Genomic DNA, 22,935 nt, shown 5'->3' with positions numbered 1-22,935 from the left:
CTTGTTTTTTGAAATTTCAAACAAGTCCAACGGCTAACGGGTCGTTTACGAAAACTACAGACTTTTCGGACTTTTGACCAAAGACAAAGATGTAAAGTTGAAATTTATGAAAAGTAAAGGGCTTTTTAGTCAATTATCAAAGCGACTCGCACCAGAAATTGGGAGGAATGTTGAAGCGTCGCCGCCGCCGGTCATCACCGTCCACCTCACGCCCCCAGACTTTCTCCTCTTTTTCTCATCCGTCTCTGGTAGCAAGTGACCTAATTGCTTAGGTCACCGCCCTCCATTAACCCCGCATGACCATCCCCGCTCCAACTCCTCCTCTTTCCTTGCCCAAGGGCGCCAACGATGGCGCATCTCGAGAGAGTAGAGCCGGAGGTAGATGCGGTCGTCGAGGCCGAGGGAGGAGTAGACAAGAAGGCCAAGGAGGGAGATCACCCCAAGGATGTCGGAGACGCACCCCCGCCGGCGCTCGCAACTGTTTTCCGAATTCGGCTCAAGCAGCCACCGTCCAGCCTTCGGCACAAGATGAACGTCCCTGATCTCTGCCGCAATTTCAGGTTCTCCTCTCTTGATTCGGGGGTAGAATGATTCTCACTGTATATGTGTCGATATTGATTTTTTTTTTTTTAAAAAAAAACCATTTTACCTAGTCTTTGCTGGCTTTTCCTCTATTGAGTTCTGCCATGAAAGCTGTACCAAACGCCTGAAGTTTTAGCATTTCTATTAATTTTGTTGGGCAGTGCGGTTGCTTGGTGCGGTAAGTTGAATGCTATTGCATGCGCGTCAGAGACATGCGCAAGAATACCAAGGTCAGCATTTCTCAAAGAAGCTATTATATTTCTTTTTTCCTTTTTCACTTACAATTTAGGCTTCCAAATTTGTTCTTTTTCCCATTATGAACTTGTTTGAATTGCTTGCTGGTCTTTAGAATGTTCAAGATAGTGGACTTTAGCATAAAAAACACCTACGGAAGATTTGCTATCCTAGATACTGATCATCATGTAAAGCTAGCGATGGTGAAGTTTGCCAATATTTTCAACTATAGTTTTTCTTTCAAACTATAGAAATTTTTTGTTAACTATTAGAGCTACACCTAATTTCTCCTTAGACAATTGTATTGACTTCAACTTTTGAGCCACCCACATCTATTTTAGTATTCTTTTTATATTTAATTAACTTTTTGTACAATTTACCCAATTGCTGGATATACTGACCGAAAATATGACAGGTAATCTTATTAAATTTTTAGCCATAGAGTCACCCAATGATCACAAGAGTCCATCATTTTATCCTACTAATGATATCTCAACAGCATCTTTTTGTTGAAAACCAAATCTAAAATATCCATCCATGTTAATTATTCTCTATTTTTTCTTTCTATTAAAGTTACATTTTGAATATTCATTTTTAGTTTTAAATCTTTATTTTCTAAATTTTCTTTTCATAGTCCAGCTGAGTTTAATCTTTTTGCATATTCATCAGTTAGCACATCATTTGCAAAGATGGTACTCGAAAAAAAAACTTGTTATAGTTAGTGCTTCCTTACCAAATTTGATCAACTAGCTTAGGTAGCAAACTAACTTTTTTCTACTATTTTAGACAAATGGTTATGATTGTTATCTATCCTTTGTAACATTCTTTAGAATGAAGTTTGTGCATTGAGTTTCTAGATTCTGTACTAATTGGTTGAAGAGCATAGAAATTTTTTTCATTCTTGTTTTTTGAATTTCCATTAAGGCTATGGTGATTCCAGTTATATATGATAGCTCATCAGGGTTTCATCTGGTCATGAAATTTGTCATTGATATAATGGTGAATGTACCTACTCTCTCTTTGTATCCTAGTATGTATGTACACCCCTTGAAATGGGCTCTTTCCATGATACTGCTCAGCTGGTAGTTAATACATAGTCCTTACACTATTATCTTAGTAAGATCATTATGCTATTCTCTTCTTTAATGGACTTTACATATCTTTTCTCTGTTGGCTACTGTTGTTTCTCATCATGAAAAAAAACCTGGATAGGTATATTTAAAACTATTTGACAATAAACATCTTGGTATCAATTGTAAGTTGTCTAAAACTTCTATAGCTGCCACCTTTAGTTTTGAAGTGGGACAAGCTAGACAACACCTATACAAATGGTTAAAAGTAGGTTGGCTGAAAGAATGCACATATAAAATGGTGTAACTTCATAAAAAATTAATGTAAAAATAGATTGTTTCTTTGTTATTTTACTTATTAATTCATACCTGACATATCTCCCTAATTGTAAGCTTAATTCAATGACATTTTCCACGTTCATGTTAAGTAGGTCTGTATTTAGTTGTCATTACTTTTAAGTTATTTCACTAAGCCATTAACATGTTTTGATATATCTTTCTGCGTCTGAGAATTTTGGAAATGCACTATTTTTATTCAAGTCATGTTGTGTTTGCTATCATCCTACTGGTTCTGTTTCAGTTCAACCACAAATCCTCCATTTTGGATTCCGATGCACATTGTCAACCCTGAACGACCTACAGAATGTGCTGTCTTCAATGTGAAAGCTGGTAATTTGTGTTATCAATTACAATTTTTTTTATTCATTTGCAATGTTTTCTTTATGTTCCAGAATCACAAAATAGAGGAATGAATACATGTGAAATTATATAATTACTGATTTGTTATGTGAAATTTCACAAACTTGAAGATAGTAAACATGCTATCATGTTTTCCAGTTTCAATTTGGAATTGATTTCTTACCTGTCATTCTTTATTCTTACATGTTTATGGATGTCTTCTAGCTAGTTATCTAAATGAGCGCAGAGAAAATAAACTTCAATAGCAGTTGATTTCATAACAATGTTTATCTAAAGGCACAATCAGTGTTAAATATTTGGAGGGATTCTGCTCCATTGGTGATGGTTTTTGACTCGGTATCCTTATGCAAACATATATAGGTCTACTAAACTTTCTTGGTAGACTTACATGCGTTGATTGAATATCATTATACTTATAAGTCTTCATTGCTTATCTTCAGGGATTTGATATTTTTTTTGTTGAAATTCTCTTCTCTAAATGGCTGCTCTAACATCTTTTTGATCCACACACAATTTAATGGAAGCTTTTCTAGTCTTACTGCAATACAACAACAACAACAACAACCAAGCCTTATCCCACTAAGTGGGGTCGGCTATATGGATCCTTCTACGCCATTGAGCTCTATCTCCTATTATATCATCATCTAAATTTAAATAAATTTTATCTTGTTTTATTGTTGCTAACCAAGTCTTTTTTGGTCTACCACGTCCTCGTTTAATGTGCGTATTTGTCATATTTTCACACCGCCTAACTGGAGCATTTGTCGGTCGTCTAAGTACATGTCCGTACCACCTTAAACGTGTCTCACGAAGTTTTTCCTCAATAGATGCAACTCCCACTTTCTCTCTAATGCTCTCATTTCTTATTCTGTCATCTTCGTATGTCCACACATCCATCTTAACATCCTCATCTCCGCAACTCTCATCTTTTGCTCATGTGCTCGAGTCATAGCCCAACATTCAGCGCCATATAACATGGCAGGTCTAACTGCCGTTTTATAAAACTTTCCTTTAAGTTTTAGAGGCACTTTACGATCACATAAAACACCTGATGCCCTCCTCCACTTCAACCATCCTGTTTGTATTCTATGTAAGACATCTCTCTCTATCCCTCCATCAGCTTGCAAAAATGATCCTAAATATTTAAAACTCTCAGTTCCAGACAACTCATCATCTCCTAGTTTAATACTTGTCTCATTACGTTCAATATTGCTAAATTTAAATTTCATATATTCTGTCTTTACTCTACTAAGCCTAAAACCTTTCTCTTCTAGTGTTTCTCGCCAAGATTCTAATTTAGCATTTACTCCCTCACGTGTCTCATCTACCAATACAATATCATCTGCAAATAACATACACCACGGTACGGTATCTTGAATGTGTCCAGTAAGTTCATCTAGGATTAGTGTAAAAAGATAAGGACTTAGAGCTGACCCTTGATGCAACCCTATTTTTATTGGAAATGCTTCAGTCAATCCGCCTGAAGTCTTCACTCTAGTTGTTACTTCCTCATACATATCCTTAATTAGGTCAATATATACTACACTAACACCTCTCTTTTCTAGAATTCTCCATATAATTTTCCTTGGAACTCTATCATAAGCTTTTTCTAAATCAACAAATACCATATGTAGATCTTGCTTTTGCTCCCGATACTTTTCAATTAGTTGCCTGAGAAGATGTATAGCTTCTGTTGTCGACCTACCAGGCATAAACCCAAATTGATTTTCAGTGACCATAGTCTCTTTCCTTAATCGTTTTTCTATTACTTTTTCCCAAAGTTTCATAGTATGACTCATTAATTTAATGCCCCTATAATTTGCACAATTTTGTACGTCTCCCTTATTCTTATATAAGGGAATTAAAGTACTTACTCTCCATTGATCCGGCATTTTCTTTGATTTCAATATCATGTTAAATAATTTTGTAAGCCATTCAATACCTTGTTTCCCTAGGCACTTCCATACCTCTATCGGAATATCATCTGGTCCAACGGTTTTTCCATTTTTCATTCCATTTAAAGCTTGTTCTACTTCTGAAATTTGAATTCTACGGTAAAAATTTAAATTTCTATACTCATTTGACCTGCTTAAATTACCTAAATTAAGCTGATCACCTACACCTTCATTAAAAAGTTGATGAAAATACCTCTTCCACCGCTCTTTTATTTCTCCATCATTTACTAATACCCTATTGCATTCATCTTTAATACATCTTATTTGGCTAACATCTTTTGTCTTCCTCTCTCTCACTTTAGCTATTTTATAAATGTCTTTTTCTCCTTCTTTTGTATCTAATTTTCGATATAACTGCTCAAAAGTTGTATTTTTAGCTTCATTCACTGCTTTTTTAGCCTCTTTCTTAGCTAATGTATATTTTTTTAAATTTTCCTCATTCTTGCAAATATATAATTTCTTATAGGCTATTCGTTTTTCCTTCACTTTTTCTTGTACTTTCTCATTCCACCACCAAGATTCTTTACCTGGTGGTACATGCCCCTTTGACTCGCCGAGTATACTCTTGGCTATTATTTTCAACTTTGATATCATCTTATCCCATGTCGTAGTAGGGTCACCGTCTATTTCACCTAATACTTGTCCTTCTACCTTCTCCTTAAATATGTTCTGTTTCTCATCCTTCAACTTCCACCACTTAATTCTAGGAGTAGTGTATATTTTCTTTTTATGGATATTATGCTTAAGACGTATATCCAATACTACTAACCGATGTTGGGTAGTTAAACTTTCTCCAGGAATAACCTTACAATCTTTACAAATCTTTCTATCCCTCTTCCTAACCATAAGAAAGTCAATTTGCGATTTATTATTCCCGCTTTTAAATGTGATCAAGTGTTCTTCTCTTTTCTTAAAAAATGTATTAGCTAGTATAAGGTCTTACTGCAATGCTTTTGTAAATACAATTATACTTGTATGTTCCACTTTCTCAATCTTCAATGACTTTTGTACTAGCTTGATGGCTAACTCACCAAAATCCCTTCACCAATTTGTATTGGTGACCTCTATTTAGCAAACTCGACATACACACTTCCCATACATATGTTGACATGACACCAACTTCGGTATGGATATGAACAAAGAGTTCAAGCAATGAAACTTGTCTGCAAGTGGAAAAGGAAGAAGACAAAGACCTAAGGAAGCCTATCTAGGGCTTTGTAGGATGCTTGTGTCATGTGGGGAGGAAAGGAAGTTTGATGAACTCACATGTGGGAGGGAGGGGAGTTTAACAATCACATGGGGAGGTGTCTTGCTCATGTTATTAGGAAATGAAGAGGAAGGAGTCCTTGCAATTGTGGGGAAATGGAGGTGGTAAATGGAGGAGTGCAACAACTGATTAAGGTTATGTGATTTTAAAAAATCACTCAATTTTTTTAAGAATTTCAAAATACCCTTAAATTGTTAGGCATTTTCACAACTGCCCTTAAGATATAAACATTATATACTATATACATTTACTATGTTATATTATATATGCTATATATTACATACATTATATTTATATTTTCAAGGTCCATTGTGTCCTCTTACCTATGCCCTAAGTTAGGATCTTTTTTTGATGACTCCCTATGCTCCCTTTGGGGGGAAAAAAAATCAAATGTCAATTCATTTAAATCCATACCCATGTGGGATTTCCATATCTGAGTCTGTGTAAGATAGATGGTGGCGTTAACCGGTCTTCCTTCATAAATATACGAATGCTGTGAAGTTTCTCCTAGTTTTTGAAGAGTACAGTTATTAGTTAACATAAACTTATTCTTTCCTTTGGCCCTTGCATTCTTTTAAACTTGGAAGGAGTATTCCTATACTCTGTAGTTTTTCTTACTTTGATTATTTAATTTATCAACTTGGAGTCATCTTTAACCTGGACTTATCTTATTGCTGCTTTTTTCTTTCTTTCCATTTTGGTAAGGACGTTGCTAGTTATTTGTCTAATTCTTCTCTTTTAGACAGAAAGCTTTACCTTAAATGCATAAATATGAATATATCCACTCAATTGTTGTTTCTTTCATTTACCTGATTGGAAAATGATTCATTAGAAATCTCTCTCTTCATGCCATGCTTTTGATCAATGAATAATAAGATAAACCTTGACCTTTAAAGACGAGATGTATGCCCTATATAGCATATGCATGTTGAGTTAATGACTGAGTTTTTGAGAACAACAGAATTAGTGGTAAATAATCATGGTTATTACTTGTAACATGATCCTCTGAATTTCATCTTTAACACTATGTATGATAATTGTGCACCTTTTTCCAGATTCTCCAAGTGATTCTGTCCAGTTTATTGAATGGTCTCCTCGGTCCTGCCGTCGTGCCTTATTGGTGGGAAATTTCCAGGGAAGGATCACAATATGGACTCAGCCCTGTCAAGTAAAGATCTAGATTAATAAGGATGTGACTCCATCTTTGATAATTTTTAATATGAAAGAGCATCAGTTTTAACCAATTATATACTGTTTCCTGTCTTCCCTTTCTAAAATTGAATTATTTTTTGTGAAAAAATTGAAGGTGTTTCATCCTTCTTACTCGCGTTTTATAATTAAAGTTAAGATCATTATGATCATGGTTGCAGTTGACATTTGGAACCGTAATGTATTGATCAGATCAGTTCATTATGCGCATAGTGCAATATTTGGGTCTATCCTTCAGCTGTAGGAAGCCCGCCAGTGCCCAATTTTAGTGGTTCAAGCAAATAGTTTTTGACTGTTTGGATTCGAGATTGAAATGACTGTTTTTAGCCATCTCATCTTGCCTCTCAATTGTTTTCATAAGTCAAAATTATCTCAACTCTCAACTCCCTAATAATTTTATCAAGTTCATACTTGGGTAGATCCATGTTCAAATTTCAAATGCTGATTTCCATTTAAGTGGAGAGTCATTAATCTAATGTGATTACTTCTTTGGTTTGAGCTAATCAAATTTGAGACTAGATTGAGAATATTGTGTTAATAATTAGTAAATAATTTAAATAGAAGATTTATTTCTAGGCTCTGGATCTAGCCTTGATACACACCTTAGAAACATTCTTTGATTAATATATCATTTCTATGAGAAAATATTAACAATTATCAACTAGTTAGGAGATAGTTTAAATAGATGATTCTGGTTATTATATAAGCTCTGGACTGAGCAACATGCACACCTGATAAACATGGCCTGGCAATTCATTCCTTGAGTAATAGATCATTTCTGTGACAAATGAGAAAAACAAACTATTCATGAATCATTCACACAAGCTTTTCTACTCAACTGTCTTTGATTTCATCAAAATTAACCTAGAATGACTTTCTAGTCCATTTTTGCACCTAAAGATCTTACTAGACCTTGATTTCTATATCCTCTAATTTTCCTGAACTCAGTCCTAGTATATGAAATTTTACAATTTTTCATGTAAATGAGACTTTGTGGGATTGATCAGAGGCATAGCATTAGTTCAGTCTAGTTGGCAATAACTGTGACACTGACTGTTTTAATCTACTCAGGACAATGGTACTGAACCAATAAACTCTTTCTGCCTCTAAGAATCTTTTATAATTATATTTGCAAGAAAAAAAAGCAAGGAAACACATGATACTTTTTGGTCCACTCATTTATTAGATTTTTCCTCATTTTCTCATCCTGATGTTAATTGGTGCAGGGTCGGGTGAATCTTGTACGAGATGCTAGTTGCTGGCGTTGTGAATATGAATGGAAACAAGATCATGCTGTTGTAACGAAATGGCTATCAGGGATGAATTTGGTGTGCAACTGATTCTATATTTGTTTTCCATTTATGTTGGCCCTTGCCTTTTCACTTTCCAATCTTGATATTTTGATTGTGATTTTTATTGTGATCACAAGTTTCATTATTATGAAATTCAATATGCAAGGTAACATGTACTTTGTTTCTCGAACTTCGTAGAATTGCTCCCGCTCCCTCACATTAGTTCAATGTGACATGACATTAGTATCTGTATGGACGATGAAGTCTGACACCAGTGTCTTCAGAATTTAACTGATAGAAAGAGCAAGTGAAAGCATCTGTAGTGAAGATTCTCAATTGATGGCGATGACTTGCTGACCCTTGTCTATGAGCAATCATTGTTAAGGAAGAGTGGGGCATTGAGATCCATGAAACAGAAGAAGATGCACAAATTGATTAAGGACCATGAACCTGGTTGAATTAAAAATGGTCCAAACCAATTAAGCCAACTCCTCCACCTCTTCTCAAGAATCAACGTAATTTAATCCCTAAGTTTAGGTAATTACTACAGTACATTTTAAGTATAAATTAAACCAGTAATTGTATATTAGTTATCTATGTATTATTTTATTAATCATATTACTATATGAGATCAATAATTTGAAAAAAATTTAATATTTGTTAATTCTGTAATATATTTTCTAAATTACTTAGTAATAATATAATATTTGTGGATATATTATTTGACAGCACTAATATTTGGTGTTATTTTATGTCATATCACAGATATGCATTATCAATAATGTAGATTTAACAATCATATCATACTAAAAGACTATAATCGAATTTAAACTTTGTTGAACCCCTGTATCATGTCCAAATTTCTGTGGTCTCCAATTGTATAAAATGATGTGTTGGACGCCCAAATCCATACTGGCATTGGATATTTGTCTGGATCCAAGTAACATAGATGAGGGACGGTGTGAACGAGAAGCTTAATATTTTATATAATTCCCAATCTAAGCAGTTTGTACATAGATGAGTGATTGTGTCAACAAGAAGCTTAATATTTTATATAACTCCCAATCTAAGTAGTTTGTAATAGATAAAGGATGGTGTCAACAAGAAGCTTAATATTTTATATAACTCCTAGTCTAAGCAGTTTGTACAAAGATATTCATATTGAACATATAAGTTTTGCATTCTTTTACAACCATGCTATATGCCCTACCAAAGCTTGTCACGGTGGATCAATATATCATTCAATGGTTCTTGGCTTGTGTTTTTCTTCATGAGGTTTACTCGAGAGATCCTGTATTACAGAATTTGATATCTTTTTCCTGACTTGTTTTGCTTGATTACTCCAAAAAAAAAAAATACAATTGAATAATTGGCAGAATGTACCTGACTTATCTGCTTAGTTTGACTTGAGAATCCTGTCCTCGATTTTAGTATCAGTCCCTTCCTTCAAATTCAAACACCTTGGCTACAATGATGTCAACCTCTGTGGAGAAGTTTGTATCTCAACAGTCTCAAACTTCAGGTTAGTACTTAACTCAATTGCATTATTTTGTTTTACTTTCTATATGATATCTATCACACTTTCATTTTATCTTCCAGTTAGATGGCCAGCTTTTCTCTGTGTTTGCTCAGTTTTTTCATCAGGCTCTGTCCAACTTCATTGGGAACAGTGGCCTTCTGCACAAAATGAACCAGCACCAAAATGGTTATATACCAGCAATGGGCTACTAGGAGCAGGACCCAATGGGATAGTGGCTGCTGATGTTATCATCACAGAATCGGGAGTCATGCATGTGGCTGGAGTTCCCCTTGTAAATCCTTCTACAGTTGTTGTTTGGGAGGTTATGCCAGGCCCTGGAAATGGTTTTCAATCTTCAGCAAAATTGACTATGGGGTCTATTATTCCATCATCTTTAAATCCCCCTTCTTGGACAGGTTTTGCACCTTTGGCTGCATATTTGTTTAGCGTGCAGGAGTATTTAATTTCTCAGGAAAAGCAAGGTAAAAATTTGGCAGATAATGAGATCAATGAGGTTGCATCACTTCATTGTTCACCTGTTTCAAACTTTTCTGCCTATGTGAGTCCTGAGGCTGCAGCTCAGTCTGCTGCAACTACTACATGGGGTTCTGGAGTTGCTGCAGTTGCTTTTGATCCCACCCAAGGGGGGTCTGTCATCACAGTAGTAATAGCTGAAGGTAATTTCCTATTCTCTCATGGAGTTAAATGTTGCAACTAAAGTAACCATAATGATCTGTCTTTTATCTTAAGGTACTGTATGGCCTGCAGTTAGCAATGTCACTAACTCACAATTGCACTGTACCAATGTAGAGCACCTTGGCTACATATTGTAGTACTATATATATATATATATATATATATATATATTCATGGTTAGATTGAGTTAAAGCATAGTTTTCACTCACCGATCAGATCGTCCAGTTTAAGGCTATATTTATGTGAGGTGTCAATTGAGCTGTAACACTTGTCATATGATAATGGGCTAGTGAAATTCACTGGCAATTGCATTGTGTCTGGCCCTCTTAAATAAAGGGCCAGTGTCAAGCTTACAATTAGACACTTGCAACTCGAGACATGAAATATATAGGGTCGTGCCATGCTCTATGCCTAGCACGATTTGGTATAGGCCTAGAATGGCTTCTCCTGTCCCCTGAAATTTGAACCTTTGAACTTCAAAAATTACCACTCTACCCTAAAAAGACTATAACAAAAATTACCAAATACTCCAGGGATTAAAAAATCTTAATAGGCAAGATTTCCTCCAAATATCTTTTGTTTTTTTAACTCCAACTTTGTAAATTAGGTCAAACAAGAATTGGGGCTTGAAAATAATAGTTAGAACTATACCATCATTCTATGAGGAATAAATAAAAGACGATTGTTCTAAAATAAAAAAATAATAAATAGTAAGAATTGCTAAAGTAGTGGTAGATTCCTTAATTATGAGAGAATGCGATAGGTAAAAAATAAACCCTAAAAAACAACAAATTACATTCCAATAAATCCTATCTCCTACCAACTTTCCAATTCATCTGGGATCTCTTCTTGACTTTCCAAAGCTCCCCTTGAGCTATTGAATGCATACTATGATTCCAATCTTATTGAAAAGTGATTTAAATCTTGGTTTTGCCAAGAATTTGGTAAACATTTGTGCCTCTTGACTGGCTCTAGCAATATAAATAAGCTTTTTTCGTCCTTCAATCTTCTCTTTACAATGTTAGATAGCACTGCCATATTAAGTACTATTGGACAAGCAAGTGACACTTTGAAGTCTTCCATAAATCTTAGATTTGTTGGGACCTTGAGGTGATGGATACACAAGAGAGGAGGGGTGATTTGCGTTTTTCTCGATTCGTTCTTGTTTCTACAACACTTGTTATACAACATAAAGATAAATAAAGAAATGCAGTGACTACAACAACTACAACAAATCTATCACAACACATGCCTTTTACATGGCTCAATAGTTCTCGGGCTCCTACTCCACAACCTATGATCCGTTGGTTGATTAATCTCAAAAGCCACTATCTTTCTCCTTATTGAAGGTGGATAAACCTTTTACAAGCTCAAAAGATTACAAGGATTATAAGAAAGCTTTAGACAAGAGGCACAAGGCTTTTGATAGAGTGTGACTGACTCTAGTAGTCAAAAAGCCTCCCTGAAGCCATCATTCGAATCCTATTGCTCTAATATGGTCTACTGCTGATCAGTCGACTTCTTTATTTGATCCGTTGTTGAGCTCCAACAACTATTTTCTATTTTCCATCCTTGGCATCAATCAACTTGAAACCTACCATCAGTAGACTAATGTGCCACTAGTCGATTACTCAGTCAACTAATCACTTGAATAACCTTTTGTTAGCTGCCTCCTTGGCATCAGTCGGCTCACCAATCGATTGCTCCACTAGTCGATTGCTCCTAAGGCTATTACACAAAATGATTATCAAAGGATAGATAAGGTGGAGGATTAGGTAGGAGGCTTGCCAATGAAGTGATGAAGGTAGAAGGAGAATTGGCCATTGCATTTGGTTATGTGGAATAAAAAATGGATGTACATCTATTCTATCATTCTACATTGAATAAATACAAGATAATTGTTGTAAAATAAGAAACAGAATGAATTCCTAGGCTATAGGCAAATCACATAACTATGAGTGAATACAATAGGTAATAAACAACAAGAATTACAATCCCATTAATTTGGGATCTCATACGGACTTTCCAATTCATCTTGGATGTTTTCCAACTTTCCAACATCAAGTAATTTACTCCATTTAAATCATGTGATTTATTTCCAACATGTAACTCATGCACTTTCTCTGTAGGAAACAAATGAATTTTCGAAATGGTCGTCTAATTTATTCGTCTTCAGATTTTATAAAAATTTGAAATTTAAAATATTATTTTCCATTTTTTTACTAATTTAATTTTTCATTTTTTTATTGCTGAATTAGGTCTAACGTGTCTGCCTAGGCACGACTAGTGCTTGAGTTCATGTTAGGCTTGATTCTTGCAGTTTGGTTGCTTGGGCTATTCTTGGCTCAACCTTTTGTAGTTAATTCAGGTTAGGCATGATAAAGTCAGGTTGAAATGGGCTTGGTTTGTGCTTGTACAAGAATGACCCATGATACCCCTTGTTTTACTTGGTGAGATGGGCAGGAACAGAAGAGAGGCAGCAGAGAAGCTTGGAGGAAAAAGAAAATGTTACTTGATTTTCTCCTTTGTATACTTGGAGGAAAATGAGAGGTGAAAGCAATTAAAGGGGGAATAGGTAACTATACCAGTATGTCCTCTCCTATTTAACCCTTCTGCCTTTTCAACTAAACTCTACCTGCTTCCTCTTCTTCCTTTCCCATTCATGCCCTCTTTTTTTACCATTCTTCTCCATTGTTCACATTTCAAATTTCACCTTTGTTACCAGATTATGGAATTTGTGGAACCTCCTTGAATTTAACTGAATGGCCGTTGATGGTAGAGTTGTCAATATAATTGATTGCTATCCCATGATTTAGTTTTGCATGTATTTTATCCAATGGCTTAGAATGTCAGGTATGTGGGCCTTCATTTGGATGGTATCCAACATGTGGTTGTTTTGTGGTATTGTTGATGGTTCCTTGGGGCTTGCTAGATGACAGCCATCTTAGTTTTTTCAATGTTTTTTTTGGTGTCCATGGTTTCTCCCTATCTCGATTGCTGGAGGTTGTAGATATCGTCGAGGAGGCATCAACATTATTGGCAGCTAACAGTGGCAAAGATGGTAGCATTCCTATTGTGGTAAGCAGGTAGATTAATTTTTGGTCGAAGGGTAAAGAGTGTCTTTTTTTTCCCCTTTCTGCCCAGCTTGGGGTAGTAATGTTTTTGGAGGACAACTAACATAAATTTTCCTTTTCCATTTCTTGTTTTGCTCCCAATTAATGAGTGAAAAAATTCTCTATTTTTCCTATCTTTTGCACTCTCTTAGTTCCAACAAGGTAAACAGGCAGAAGACAAACTTTTGGTTCCTTAAATGTTTAGGTTTCTTATTTGTACTTGTTTGGATGACTGTTCTTTTCTTTTATATTTCTCTTCAATGCATGAGTCCATTCGACAATATATTTTGTTGTAGGGCAATACATGTCTCCTTATGATCCAGATGAAGGACCCTCAATTACAGGGTGGAGAGTGCAATGTTGGGAATCTTCTCTCCAACCAGTTCTTCTTCATCCAATCTTTGGAAATCCTGCTAGCTTTGGTGGGCAACCACCTGTGCAGACAGTATGGCTAACTAGAGTAAATATGAATTTTCCACCGAAAGATGATTTAGTAAATCCTGATGCTTGTTCATCCAAGCCAACTGTATCTGATGAATTGAACTCCTCAGATTGTAGTGTTGATGGAGCAAGTAGGCTCAGCTTTGATCCACATGATGTACCAATTGACGTTAGAAAACTAGCTCAAATAGTTTATTCTGCTCATGGTGGAGAGATTGCCGTTGCCTTTGTTGGGGGTGGGGTGCACATATTTTCTAGTGCAAACTTTGATCCTGTTGATAGTTATCATATGAATGTTGATTCGACTATTGCTGCACCTGCCTTCTCATCTACTAGCTGTTGTCTGGCCTCTGTTTGGCATGACACATTCAAGGACATGACAATACTGAAGATTATTCGTGTTTTACCTCCTGCTATTGCTAGTCCACAAACAAAAATCAACTCAGCTACTTGGGAACGAGCTATTGCGAATAGGTAGCCAGTTTTTTTCTACCAAGTTGTATGGTTTCTATCTCACATTTTTTTATGTTTGGTCATTAACCTCTTATGCAGGTTTTGGTGGAGCCTTGTAGTTGGGGTTGATTGGTGGGATGCTGTGGGTTGTAGTCAAAGTGCTGCTGAGGATGGTATAGGTAAGCAGATTTTTTTCTTTCATGGAGCATTGTTATTTTTTAATATTTCAATGTGTCCTGTGTTTTAGTGTCTCTTAATAGTGTGATTGCTGTATTGGATGCGGACTTCCATTCTCTTCCATCTGTTCAACACAGGCAGCAACTTAGTCCTGTATGCATTCTTTTCTTTTAGAATCATTTTTCATTTTTCCATTTTAATGTTTTGCTGATGGAATTACTAGCCGATATATCTCTAATTATTTCTTAAATTTGTAGAATTTTCTTCTTGTCATCTTTCAGCAAACATTGAGAACGTGTTCTGGATGAATTGGTTCATCATGCCTGTGCCTGATCTCCAATCTGCCTGCAAATCTATAGCTTTAGGAAACATATTGTTGAATCAAAATTGATTATCTTAGCTATTTAGATTGCTTATGCTGGGTTTACATGTGTGGAAAGTTAGGATGGGTGGAGGGGCAGAAAAGCTACAAAATTGCAATTCCTTGTTTGGGGCTTTGGGCTGACTGGGTTTGTGAGTTGTTATCTTCTTCAGGAATAAGTATAGACAAATAAAATATCAAGTGTACTTGAGCTGTGATGTTCTCTCACTATTTTTCTTCTTTAAATCTGTATTTTACATTTTACAATAACTCAAAGCCAGTTAAATTTGGAGTTCCTCTTTTGACTCTGATTGTCTGGGGATGTATTGTTCTATCTGCAAATCTATAGCTTTAGGAAATCATCAATCGTCATCATCAAGATGTATCTGACCCAAATATAAAATCCCTTGGCTTATCTAGTTGGATCCCCTAGAGATTCATTATCTGTGAACTAGCTAGATTTAGTTGCTATCTTATTGCAGAACTAAATAGTGATTAATTAAGTATCAAATCAGAGCTAGATGCAACTGCACCTGTTGAATATCACCAATTCTTATTTAAAATTATAATTTTTAAGCAAATCTTTCTATAATCTGGGTAAATAGGGGTATAACATTTGCATGCAAATCTGAAATTTATCCCAAATTAAATTCCATAGCCTAGATGGATTCCTTAGAGATTCCTTTTTAACATCTAGATTCCTTATCATAGCCTCGTCAGTTGCCATCTGATTGAGGAATTAAATAGAGAAAAATAATATTTCAAGTGTGTGCATGCTTGTGCCTATTATTGTGCCATTTTTTAAAATTCCCTATTAGCTTAAAGACAATTAAAATTTAGAATTTCTATTTTGTTTCACTAGGCATACAGATATACATGATTGGCTCTTCTTGCATGTGAGGAGCTGGCGTGTCAATTTGTAAATGCTGTCTAAACTCGTAGCTATTCTTCTCCTCTTCTTGTATGTTTTTGCTGCTGTGTACAGATTAACAATGCTTCCAAATTGTTAATACTTTATTTTCGTTGCAACTATGATCTTTATTTCAAGATACGTAATATTCTTTGCTTAACTAATTCCCTTTGTTCTTATGCAGAACCTTGATAGGATAAAATGCAGGCTTTTAGAAGGTACAAATGCTCAAGATGTCAGAGCACTTGTACTGGATATGCAAGCTAGGTTGTTACTAAACATGTTGGGTAAGGGAATTGAGTCAGCCCTTGTGAATCCTGCAACTTTATTACCTGAGCCTTGGCAAGCAACTGGTGAGGCATTATCTAGCATTGGTGCTGACAAAATGGTTGTGGAGCAGGCTTTGGTTCCGAGCATACAGGTTAGTCTCATTTTCACTTTGAGCATTTTCTAAAGATAAATATTTTCACCTGCTAGTTGCCTTTTGAATTTTTTTCCCATAACAGGATGAGATATTAGCTTATTTGATATTATATCCAATTAATCTCATCACAGCCCCTACAATATATCTTCTATGTTTAAGTTATTGTTCTATAAGTGCTGTTAGATGGCCTATATTGGTTATGGTAGACAAAGATCTTCTTCTGTTCTGTAATTGCTAATGAATATCCAGATCTTGACTAGAATTCTCTGAATCTGGATGTTGTTTCATAATTCTTTTTTTTTTCAAATCATTTTTAATGTATATCTTAATTTATTTTTTCTAGGCATATGTTGATGCCATCCTTGATCTAGCCTCATATTTCATTGCGCGCTTGCGCCGTTATGCTAGATTTTGTCGTTCTTTGGCAAGCCATGCTGTTGGAGCTTCTTCTGGTGCAAATGGTGCATGGAATATGGTGACAAGTCCAACTCACAGTTCTGTGTCTGCAACAAGACAGGGTCAGTATTAGGCATGCTAACTTGGATATAGTCATGCATATAATGAACATGGTCTTTTGTTGATAATAGCTGCTTTTTTAACCTAGTCATTAACTTATTTGCATCTGTAAATTGCAAGTTTGCATCCACTGGAAATTTTGCTCTCATGGTACAAGGTATTTCTGCACCTTTGATGTCACTGCCTAGGGTAGAGGACTTTTTTAGATCTGCACATCAAACACATTTTTCTCTGAATTGTTTGACTCAGCACATTTCAGAGTTTTAAATAGCAATTGCATTCTGTATCCAGATCATGGTTTGATATTTTTAGCCGTGCCAGCAACACAGTCGAAATTTCTCATTTCGTTCTGTGGCCAAAATACAGAACATGGCAGCACTAAATGAAACTTCATGCGATTTAAAATTAGAGATTGCATATTAGACATCAATTGATGAAGAATTGGCATAGGCAGACAAAAGGGAGAGAGGTGCTCGACCCATCAGTAGGCCGTTGGTGGAGGCGAAATCATGTAAGGTCACTGAAGGTAGTTCTTCAGATCTTGGACCTTTGTGGATCCACAATATTTAGCGATTGAGATAGTCTAGATATTACTTGTTGTCTTCTCCCTTATCCTAAGGGCCCCCTTAATTAATACTATACAGATAATTAATTATTATAGTATATTTAATTGATCCATATGTTATACGTACATATAATTAATTAGTATTAATTAATTCTAATTAAGATAGATACATATATATATAATTAATTGATATACAATAAGTATAATTATTTTCCATATATTACTCAATTGATAGTATAATTAATTGGTATTAATACATAAAGGGCAGCTTGGTGCAAGAGGCTATTTCTGAGACTCAAAGCGGTGACCTTTAAATCATATGACAATAACTTTACCGTTGCACCAAGACTCCCTGTCTAATTAATATTAATACATATACTAATTAATTTACACAGTATATTAATTAATTTTAATTTATATAATATATTTAATAATTTGTATCAATAGGTGGTTAATCATAATTACAAGTAGATAATTCTAAATAATAATTAATTATGTTATATAAGTTTAGTAGGTTTAATAAAATTAATATAAATATTTAACTTACTAATTTTTTATAAGGGATGATTGCAATATTTTTGTAACCTATTGTTTTTAAATGTATGCAAATGACTTTTTTAACTGACAGATTTCTTTGGAAGTAATCAAGTCTTAAAATTATATTGGTGTGAGACACTACTGAAACTATACTATTCCGGTCAAAGATCAAAACTTCTGTATGACTTGAGATTTGAAGCCTTAATCCAAATACATGTTTTTTGTATCACAGTTCCACTTGAAGCAGATGATGAAGTGTCAATTTGATTGTAGTGAGTTAGCCTTTTATCTGATTCAATGAGTGCATTATTTGATGATTGTGGTTACAAGTGCATCCCAATTTCAGGACATTCTCCAATATCTCTGTTCAAACATCACAAAAGTTTGCTCTGAGAGCAATTACGAATTCTAACTCGGATGTATAGGATTTCTTATTTGATTTAGTGAAGGAGGTTCCTAAGAATCCTTGCCTTCGTCAATTTATTGACGAATTGTAAATTATTCAAGTGTATGCTTGGATTATGCTGCAAGTCATGGCATTAAATTCCATTTTTCCTGCAGAATTCAACTAAAATGAATTGAGCTAATGAAAATACTTAAATCCCGAATCAGTGTTTGTGGTTCTGATATATGATATATATTTGGTAAATCCTGATAGTTTTTTCTAGTCAATGATACACTAGCAAATTGAAATTTATTTTGTCACTCTTTGCTTTTATGCCAAGTTGATTTTTGTGGACGTATTTCTGCATTTACTGTTGGGTATATATTAAGCTCCCAGAATGGAGTCCCACCTACAGGTGGAAATTCTCAAATGCAAGCTTGGGTTCAAGGTGCCCTAACTAAGATTAGCAACAATGCTGATGGAGGTTCCTCAATGGCACAAAATCCAGCTAGTGGGCCATATCCCTTCATGCCCATTACCATCAATACGGGGACTTTTCCTGGAGCACCTTCTGTCAGGCTTATTGGAGACTGCCATTTTCTTCACCGGCTTTGCCAATTGTTGCTCTTTTGTTTAATCTTCCGGCAAAGACAGTTACCACGTTCTATTGGAAATATTCAGAAGAATCCAGCCTCTAGCCTACAGAAAGTTCAAACTATTTCCAATGGAAAAGTAGAGGAAAACAGTGCAGTTAGCAGACCAACTATGGGTGTTGCAAAAACTGAAGAAGTCCAGGCATATAGGTCTAGACAGATGTCGATTGGACCCAAAGGGGTTGAAGCTTCTACGAGCAAGTCTATTAGATATGGTTCTGGCAATGCAGGACAAGGATACACATCAGAAGAGGTAGCTATATTGCATCATGTGGTTATATTTCATATTGAAGGCATGTTTTATGGGTGGTAGTAAATAGAAACAAATATCGTGAACATTTTTGCTGTTTGGACCACAATTATCAATCATGTAGCCAGTACTTCATATAGCCTGCCATGTGTATGGATATAGATATCTGTCATCATTTTCTAGTAGGGATAACTGGGAAGGGAACTTAACAAAAAAGGTTTGAATTTTGAACTTAGGTACAAGGACATGACAAAACTTGAATATTCTGCTGTTATAAGTTCTTTTACTATGAATCTAAGTCTATTAATAGGTTTTGTTTATTGCAGAAACTTCAATAGTTAATAAATAGAATAAGCTAAATAAATATATTGAGCTAGTGTAGATGTTAGTTGATTAAAAGAGTTCAAAATGTTATAATAACTATTAAATTGAATAGTCTAAGATTTTTTCAATGAATCAGTCAATTTTACACATATGTGATTCTTTTGATTTTTTTTTTTTAAACATGTTAATGATTTTCACATATTCTGGTGTGGTTGGATGTGACAGTAAAAAAAGAGACTAGTTGTGACCATCATTGAATTGGGTTTTCTGGTTTGAATGTTCATGAGTATAGTTGAGAACCGTCTATTATTTTTCTTATGGTTAAACCGTATAGTTAATTTTTTCAGCATGAGGTTAAGCTTGTTAAATGTTGTATTACTAATGTGGGATTACACTAACTAGACTAATAATCCTATTAACCTACTACCTCTAACACTCCTCTCAAGGTATTATCTAATGTTCAGCTTGTTACATATATTAGAGAAATTCTCATTAATGCAAAACATACTACTTGCGAAGTTCTAGAAATTAATGATGGAGCACGCATGCAATTGGGTTGCGGGCAAAAACTTATAGTAGCCATGCTCGTGTCTGTGTGAGGTGTACTCATCAACAGGGTGTTAAGTTGGGTATGAGCAGAGGCTGGTAGTATGATGCTTGCCTCAACGTGAGGTGTGGTCATTGTTAAACTATTAGATTGTGAGCCGAGGCTGGTAGTGACAGTGCTCTGATCCATGTGAACTGCAGTATCATGTAAGTTTAGTATTGGTGGTGCTCACATCCCTTGTATGCCCATATCTTCAATTGGCAGCTCTAACATCTGTAGGTCTCTTGGACTTGCTTGGCAAGCAACCGAAGCTCATCCTCTTGAAAGGAGAAGAGGATATCCTTGATAGGTACCCACAGTGCTGTGCAAGCTCTAGTGCTAGGAGGAATCAGGCAACGACAGGCACTCCAAAGTGAAATTGCAAACAAGGAAACATAACTCTGGATATGGCATTGGAAGAATATGCTACAATGGTGGTCATTGCTTGGCTCGCAGTGGAAATGGATGTGAAGCTTGCGCCTATATATCAGCATGCTACAATCAAGCAGCACTTGGGGGAGGGAGTCACAAGTGTTATGGTCTTGCCTAACAAAAGCCTAGTAGAGGAGCTCTGAAGGCCAACATGGTTCTAGAACATTGCTAGATCTGACAAGGAACCTAGATCTAGCAGAGGAGGATCGCCTAGAGAAGGTTAGAGCTAATGCTTAGTCCAGGCCGTAGATTGGGCAAAGTGGGTTGCAGTGACTAGGAAGAATGCAGGACCTGCAAAGGGTGCTTGCTCGAGGTGGTGGCCAGGTGTCACATCAAGTGATGTGTTCGATCAACAAGTCACAAGTAGAGAGTCATGACCTGAAAGGTTTTGGCTGGGGCAGAGAGGAGATAAGAAAGGATCAAAAGACAAGAGGTAGGTTGCTCTTAAGGGGAATACATTTTTTCTGAAAAACCCTTTACCTAGGAAGAGTGGCTCTGGTACCATATAGTATTTAGAAAAAGAGAAAAAGAAAAGCATTCTATTGCTTCATTACAATTGGATTAGTGTTGCATGGGTAAATAAATACATAGATTCGTGATAAATCTCTAATCTCTAATCCTAGACAAATAACTCAATTAATCTAATACTTCTAACAAACTCTTGCAGCCATTTCCAAGTAGACAAAGTTCTTTCAAGCTTTCTTATTAATGTTATTCACTGCAGGTTAAGGTTCTCTTCCTCATTCTAGTAGATCTTTGTCGAAGGACAGCTGCTCTGCAGCACCCGTTGCCTGCTTCTCAGGTTGGTTCTGGCAATATAATAATACAGTTGCACTATATTGACGGCAGCTACACTGTGCTACCTGAAGTTGTGGAAGCATCACTTAATTCGCACATGCAGGTATGATGTAAGATTTGAAAATTAGTTTTTTGGGTCTTCACTAGTATTCATACACTAACTGGCGGATGCATATTAAATGCTTCATTCTCAAAGCTCGACCTATCTTCTTAATTGAAGCTTCTGACTTGCTGTGAACCAGATTTGATAGCTTCAGGAATTCAACAATAAAAAATATTTGGTGTTTTCTAACTGTAGTGACACATGTTTAGAATGCTTATGACCCATTTCTTGCAAATGCAGAATATGCCTCGTCCTAGAGGAATTGATCCTGCTGGACTTTTACTACGTGAACTAGAGTTGCATCCCCCATCTGAAGACTGGCACAGACGAAATATGTTTGGCGGTCCCTGTTCAGATCCAGACAATCTCGGTCCTTTGGATAACAAAGACAAGTCTAACCTGGGTGAATCTTTTATTTCTTGTACACCTAATTTGATAGAACGCTACAATGACTACTCTGGAGCTCAACTTCTCTGGCCAAGGAAGCGTAGATTCTCTGAGAGGGATGCAGCATTTGGATTGAAGACTTCTGTGGGTTTAGGATCCTATCTTGGCATTATGGGATCTCGCAGGGACGTCATTGCATCCGTTTGGAGAACTGGTGCTGAAGGAGTCTGGTACAAGGTTCGGTTTTCAAATTCATCTATCTACTGATTTTTGGTCACCTCTGCTATGCTCAACTCTTTTTCTTCAAGTTGGCAATTTTGTTGTTATTTTGCTAAATGACAGCTTAAATTAACCAGATAATCTGCAACTACTGTAATAAGTTCACTGCAATTTTTTTTTTTGCCCTACTGTCTCATTCAAGCTGTGTTTGTTTTAGAAAAAAAAAACACTAACACCATTCTGTTCTTGATGCAACATCTTCATGTACATTCATCAACCGAAATTTTTTTTGTTTCTTGATAAAAAAAACGGCTGATAGAAGACATACCTCTTTCTTTTAATTTGTCATTGTTTAATGTCATTGCCAATATCTAAATATTCTATTTCATGTTTTAAAGTTGAAACTCATCTTAAATTTTGATCCTCCATTGCAGTGTATTAGATGCTTACGCCAGACTAGTGCATTTGCCCAACCCCACAATTCTAATCCTCCAAATGAACCAGAAGCATGGTGGATCAGTCGTTGGGCTCGCGGCTGCCCGATGTGCGGTGGCACATGGGTTCGAGTAGTCTAGTTGAGTAAGTTGTTCTTCGGAGAGAGCTTTTCTAGTTCAAAGGTAAGTAGAGTTATCCAGCTCAGTTTAGATCAGCTTAGAGTTCATAATTGTATACTGGAAAGCGAATAGAAGATCTTCCGAGTACCATGATCGGTCTGTGTGAACGATATGAAATTTATTCTAGTATAGAATAAGCTATTTTTTGTGAGATATGATCTGTT

The 22,935-nt window shown here is 35.7% G+C and overlaps 1 protein-coding gene across 1 annotated transcript; it reads left to right on the top strand.

Moving 5' to 3' along the window:
* The first annotated feature begins 299 nt into the window (after window positions 1–299).
* On the top strand, window positions 300–22,732 carry LOC141817214 (mediator of RNA polymerase II transcription subunit 16-like). The gene is made up of 16 exons (XM_074704884.1): window positions 300–560; window positions 744–812; window positions 2,467–2,555; window positions 6,863–6,975; window positions 8,243–8,344; window positions 9,740–9,830; window positions 9,908–10,504; window positions 13,933–14,551; window positions 14,630–14,709; window positions 14,778–14,860; window positions 16,163–16,399; window positions 16,746–16,920; window positions 18,821–19,311; window positions 21,375–21,551; window positions 21,792–22,175; window positions 22,592–22,732. The coding sequence occupies exons 1-16, from the start codon at window positions 349–351 to the stop codon at window positions 22,730–22,732; spliced, it is 3,660 nt and encodes a 1,219-aa protein (XP_074560985.1). The 5' UTR covers window positions 300–348.
* Window positions 22,733–22,935: the final 203 nt, after the last annotated feature.

The sequence above is a fragment of the Curcuma longa genome, unplaced genomic scaffold (genome assembly GCF_044706935.1).
Source record: "Curcuma longa cultivar G26 ecotype Majalengka, Jawa Barat unplaced genomic scaffold, ITB_CL_G26_1.1 contig_19663, whole genome shotgun sequence".
In the NCBI taxonomy this organism is placed as follows: domain Eukaryota; kingdom Viridiplantae; phylum Streptophyta; class Magnoliopsida; order Zingiberales; family Zingiberaceae; genus Curcuma; species Curcuma longa.
The sequence above is the reverse complement of the archived record's forward strand: the minus strand, read 5'-3'. Positions and strand labels throughout refer to the sequence as shown.

Coding starts and splice junctions, on each gene's coding strand:
- LOC141817214 (XM_074704884.1), top strand. CDS start 349: ATGGCGCATCTCGAGAGAGTAGAGCCGGAGGTAGATGCGGTCGTCGAG. Junction 6,976..8,242: donor TATGGACTCAGCCCTGTCAA/GTAAAGATCTAG, acceptor TAATTGGTGCAG/GGTCGGGTGAATCTTGTACG. Junction 9,831..9,907: donor TCAACAGTCTCAAACTTCAG/GTTAGTACTTAA, acceptor TTTATCTTCCAG/TTAGATGGCCAGCTTTTCTC.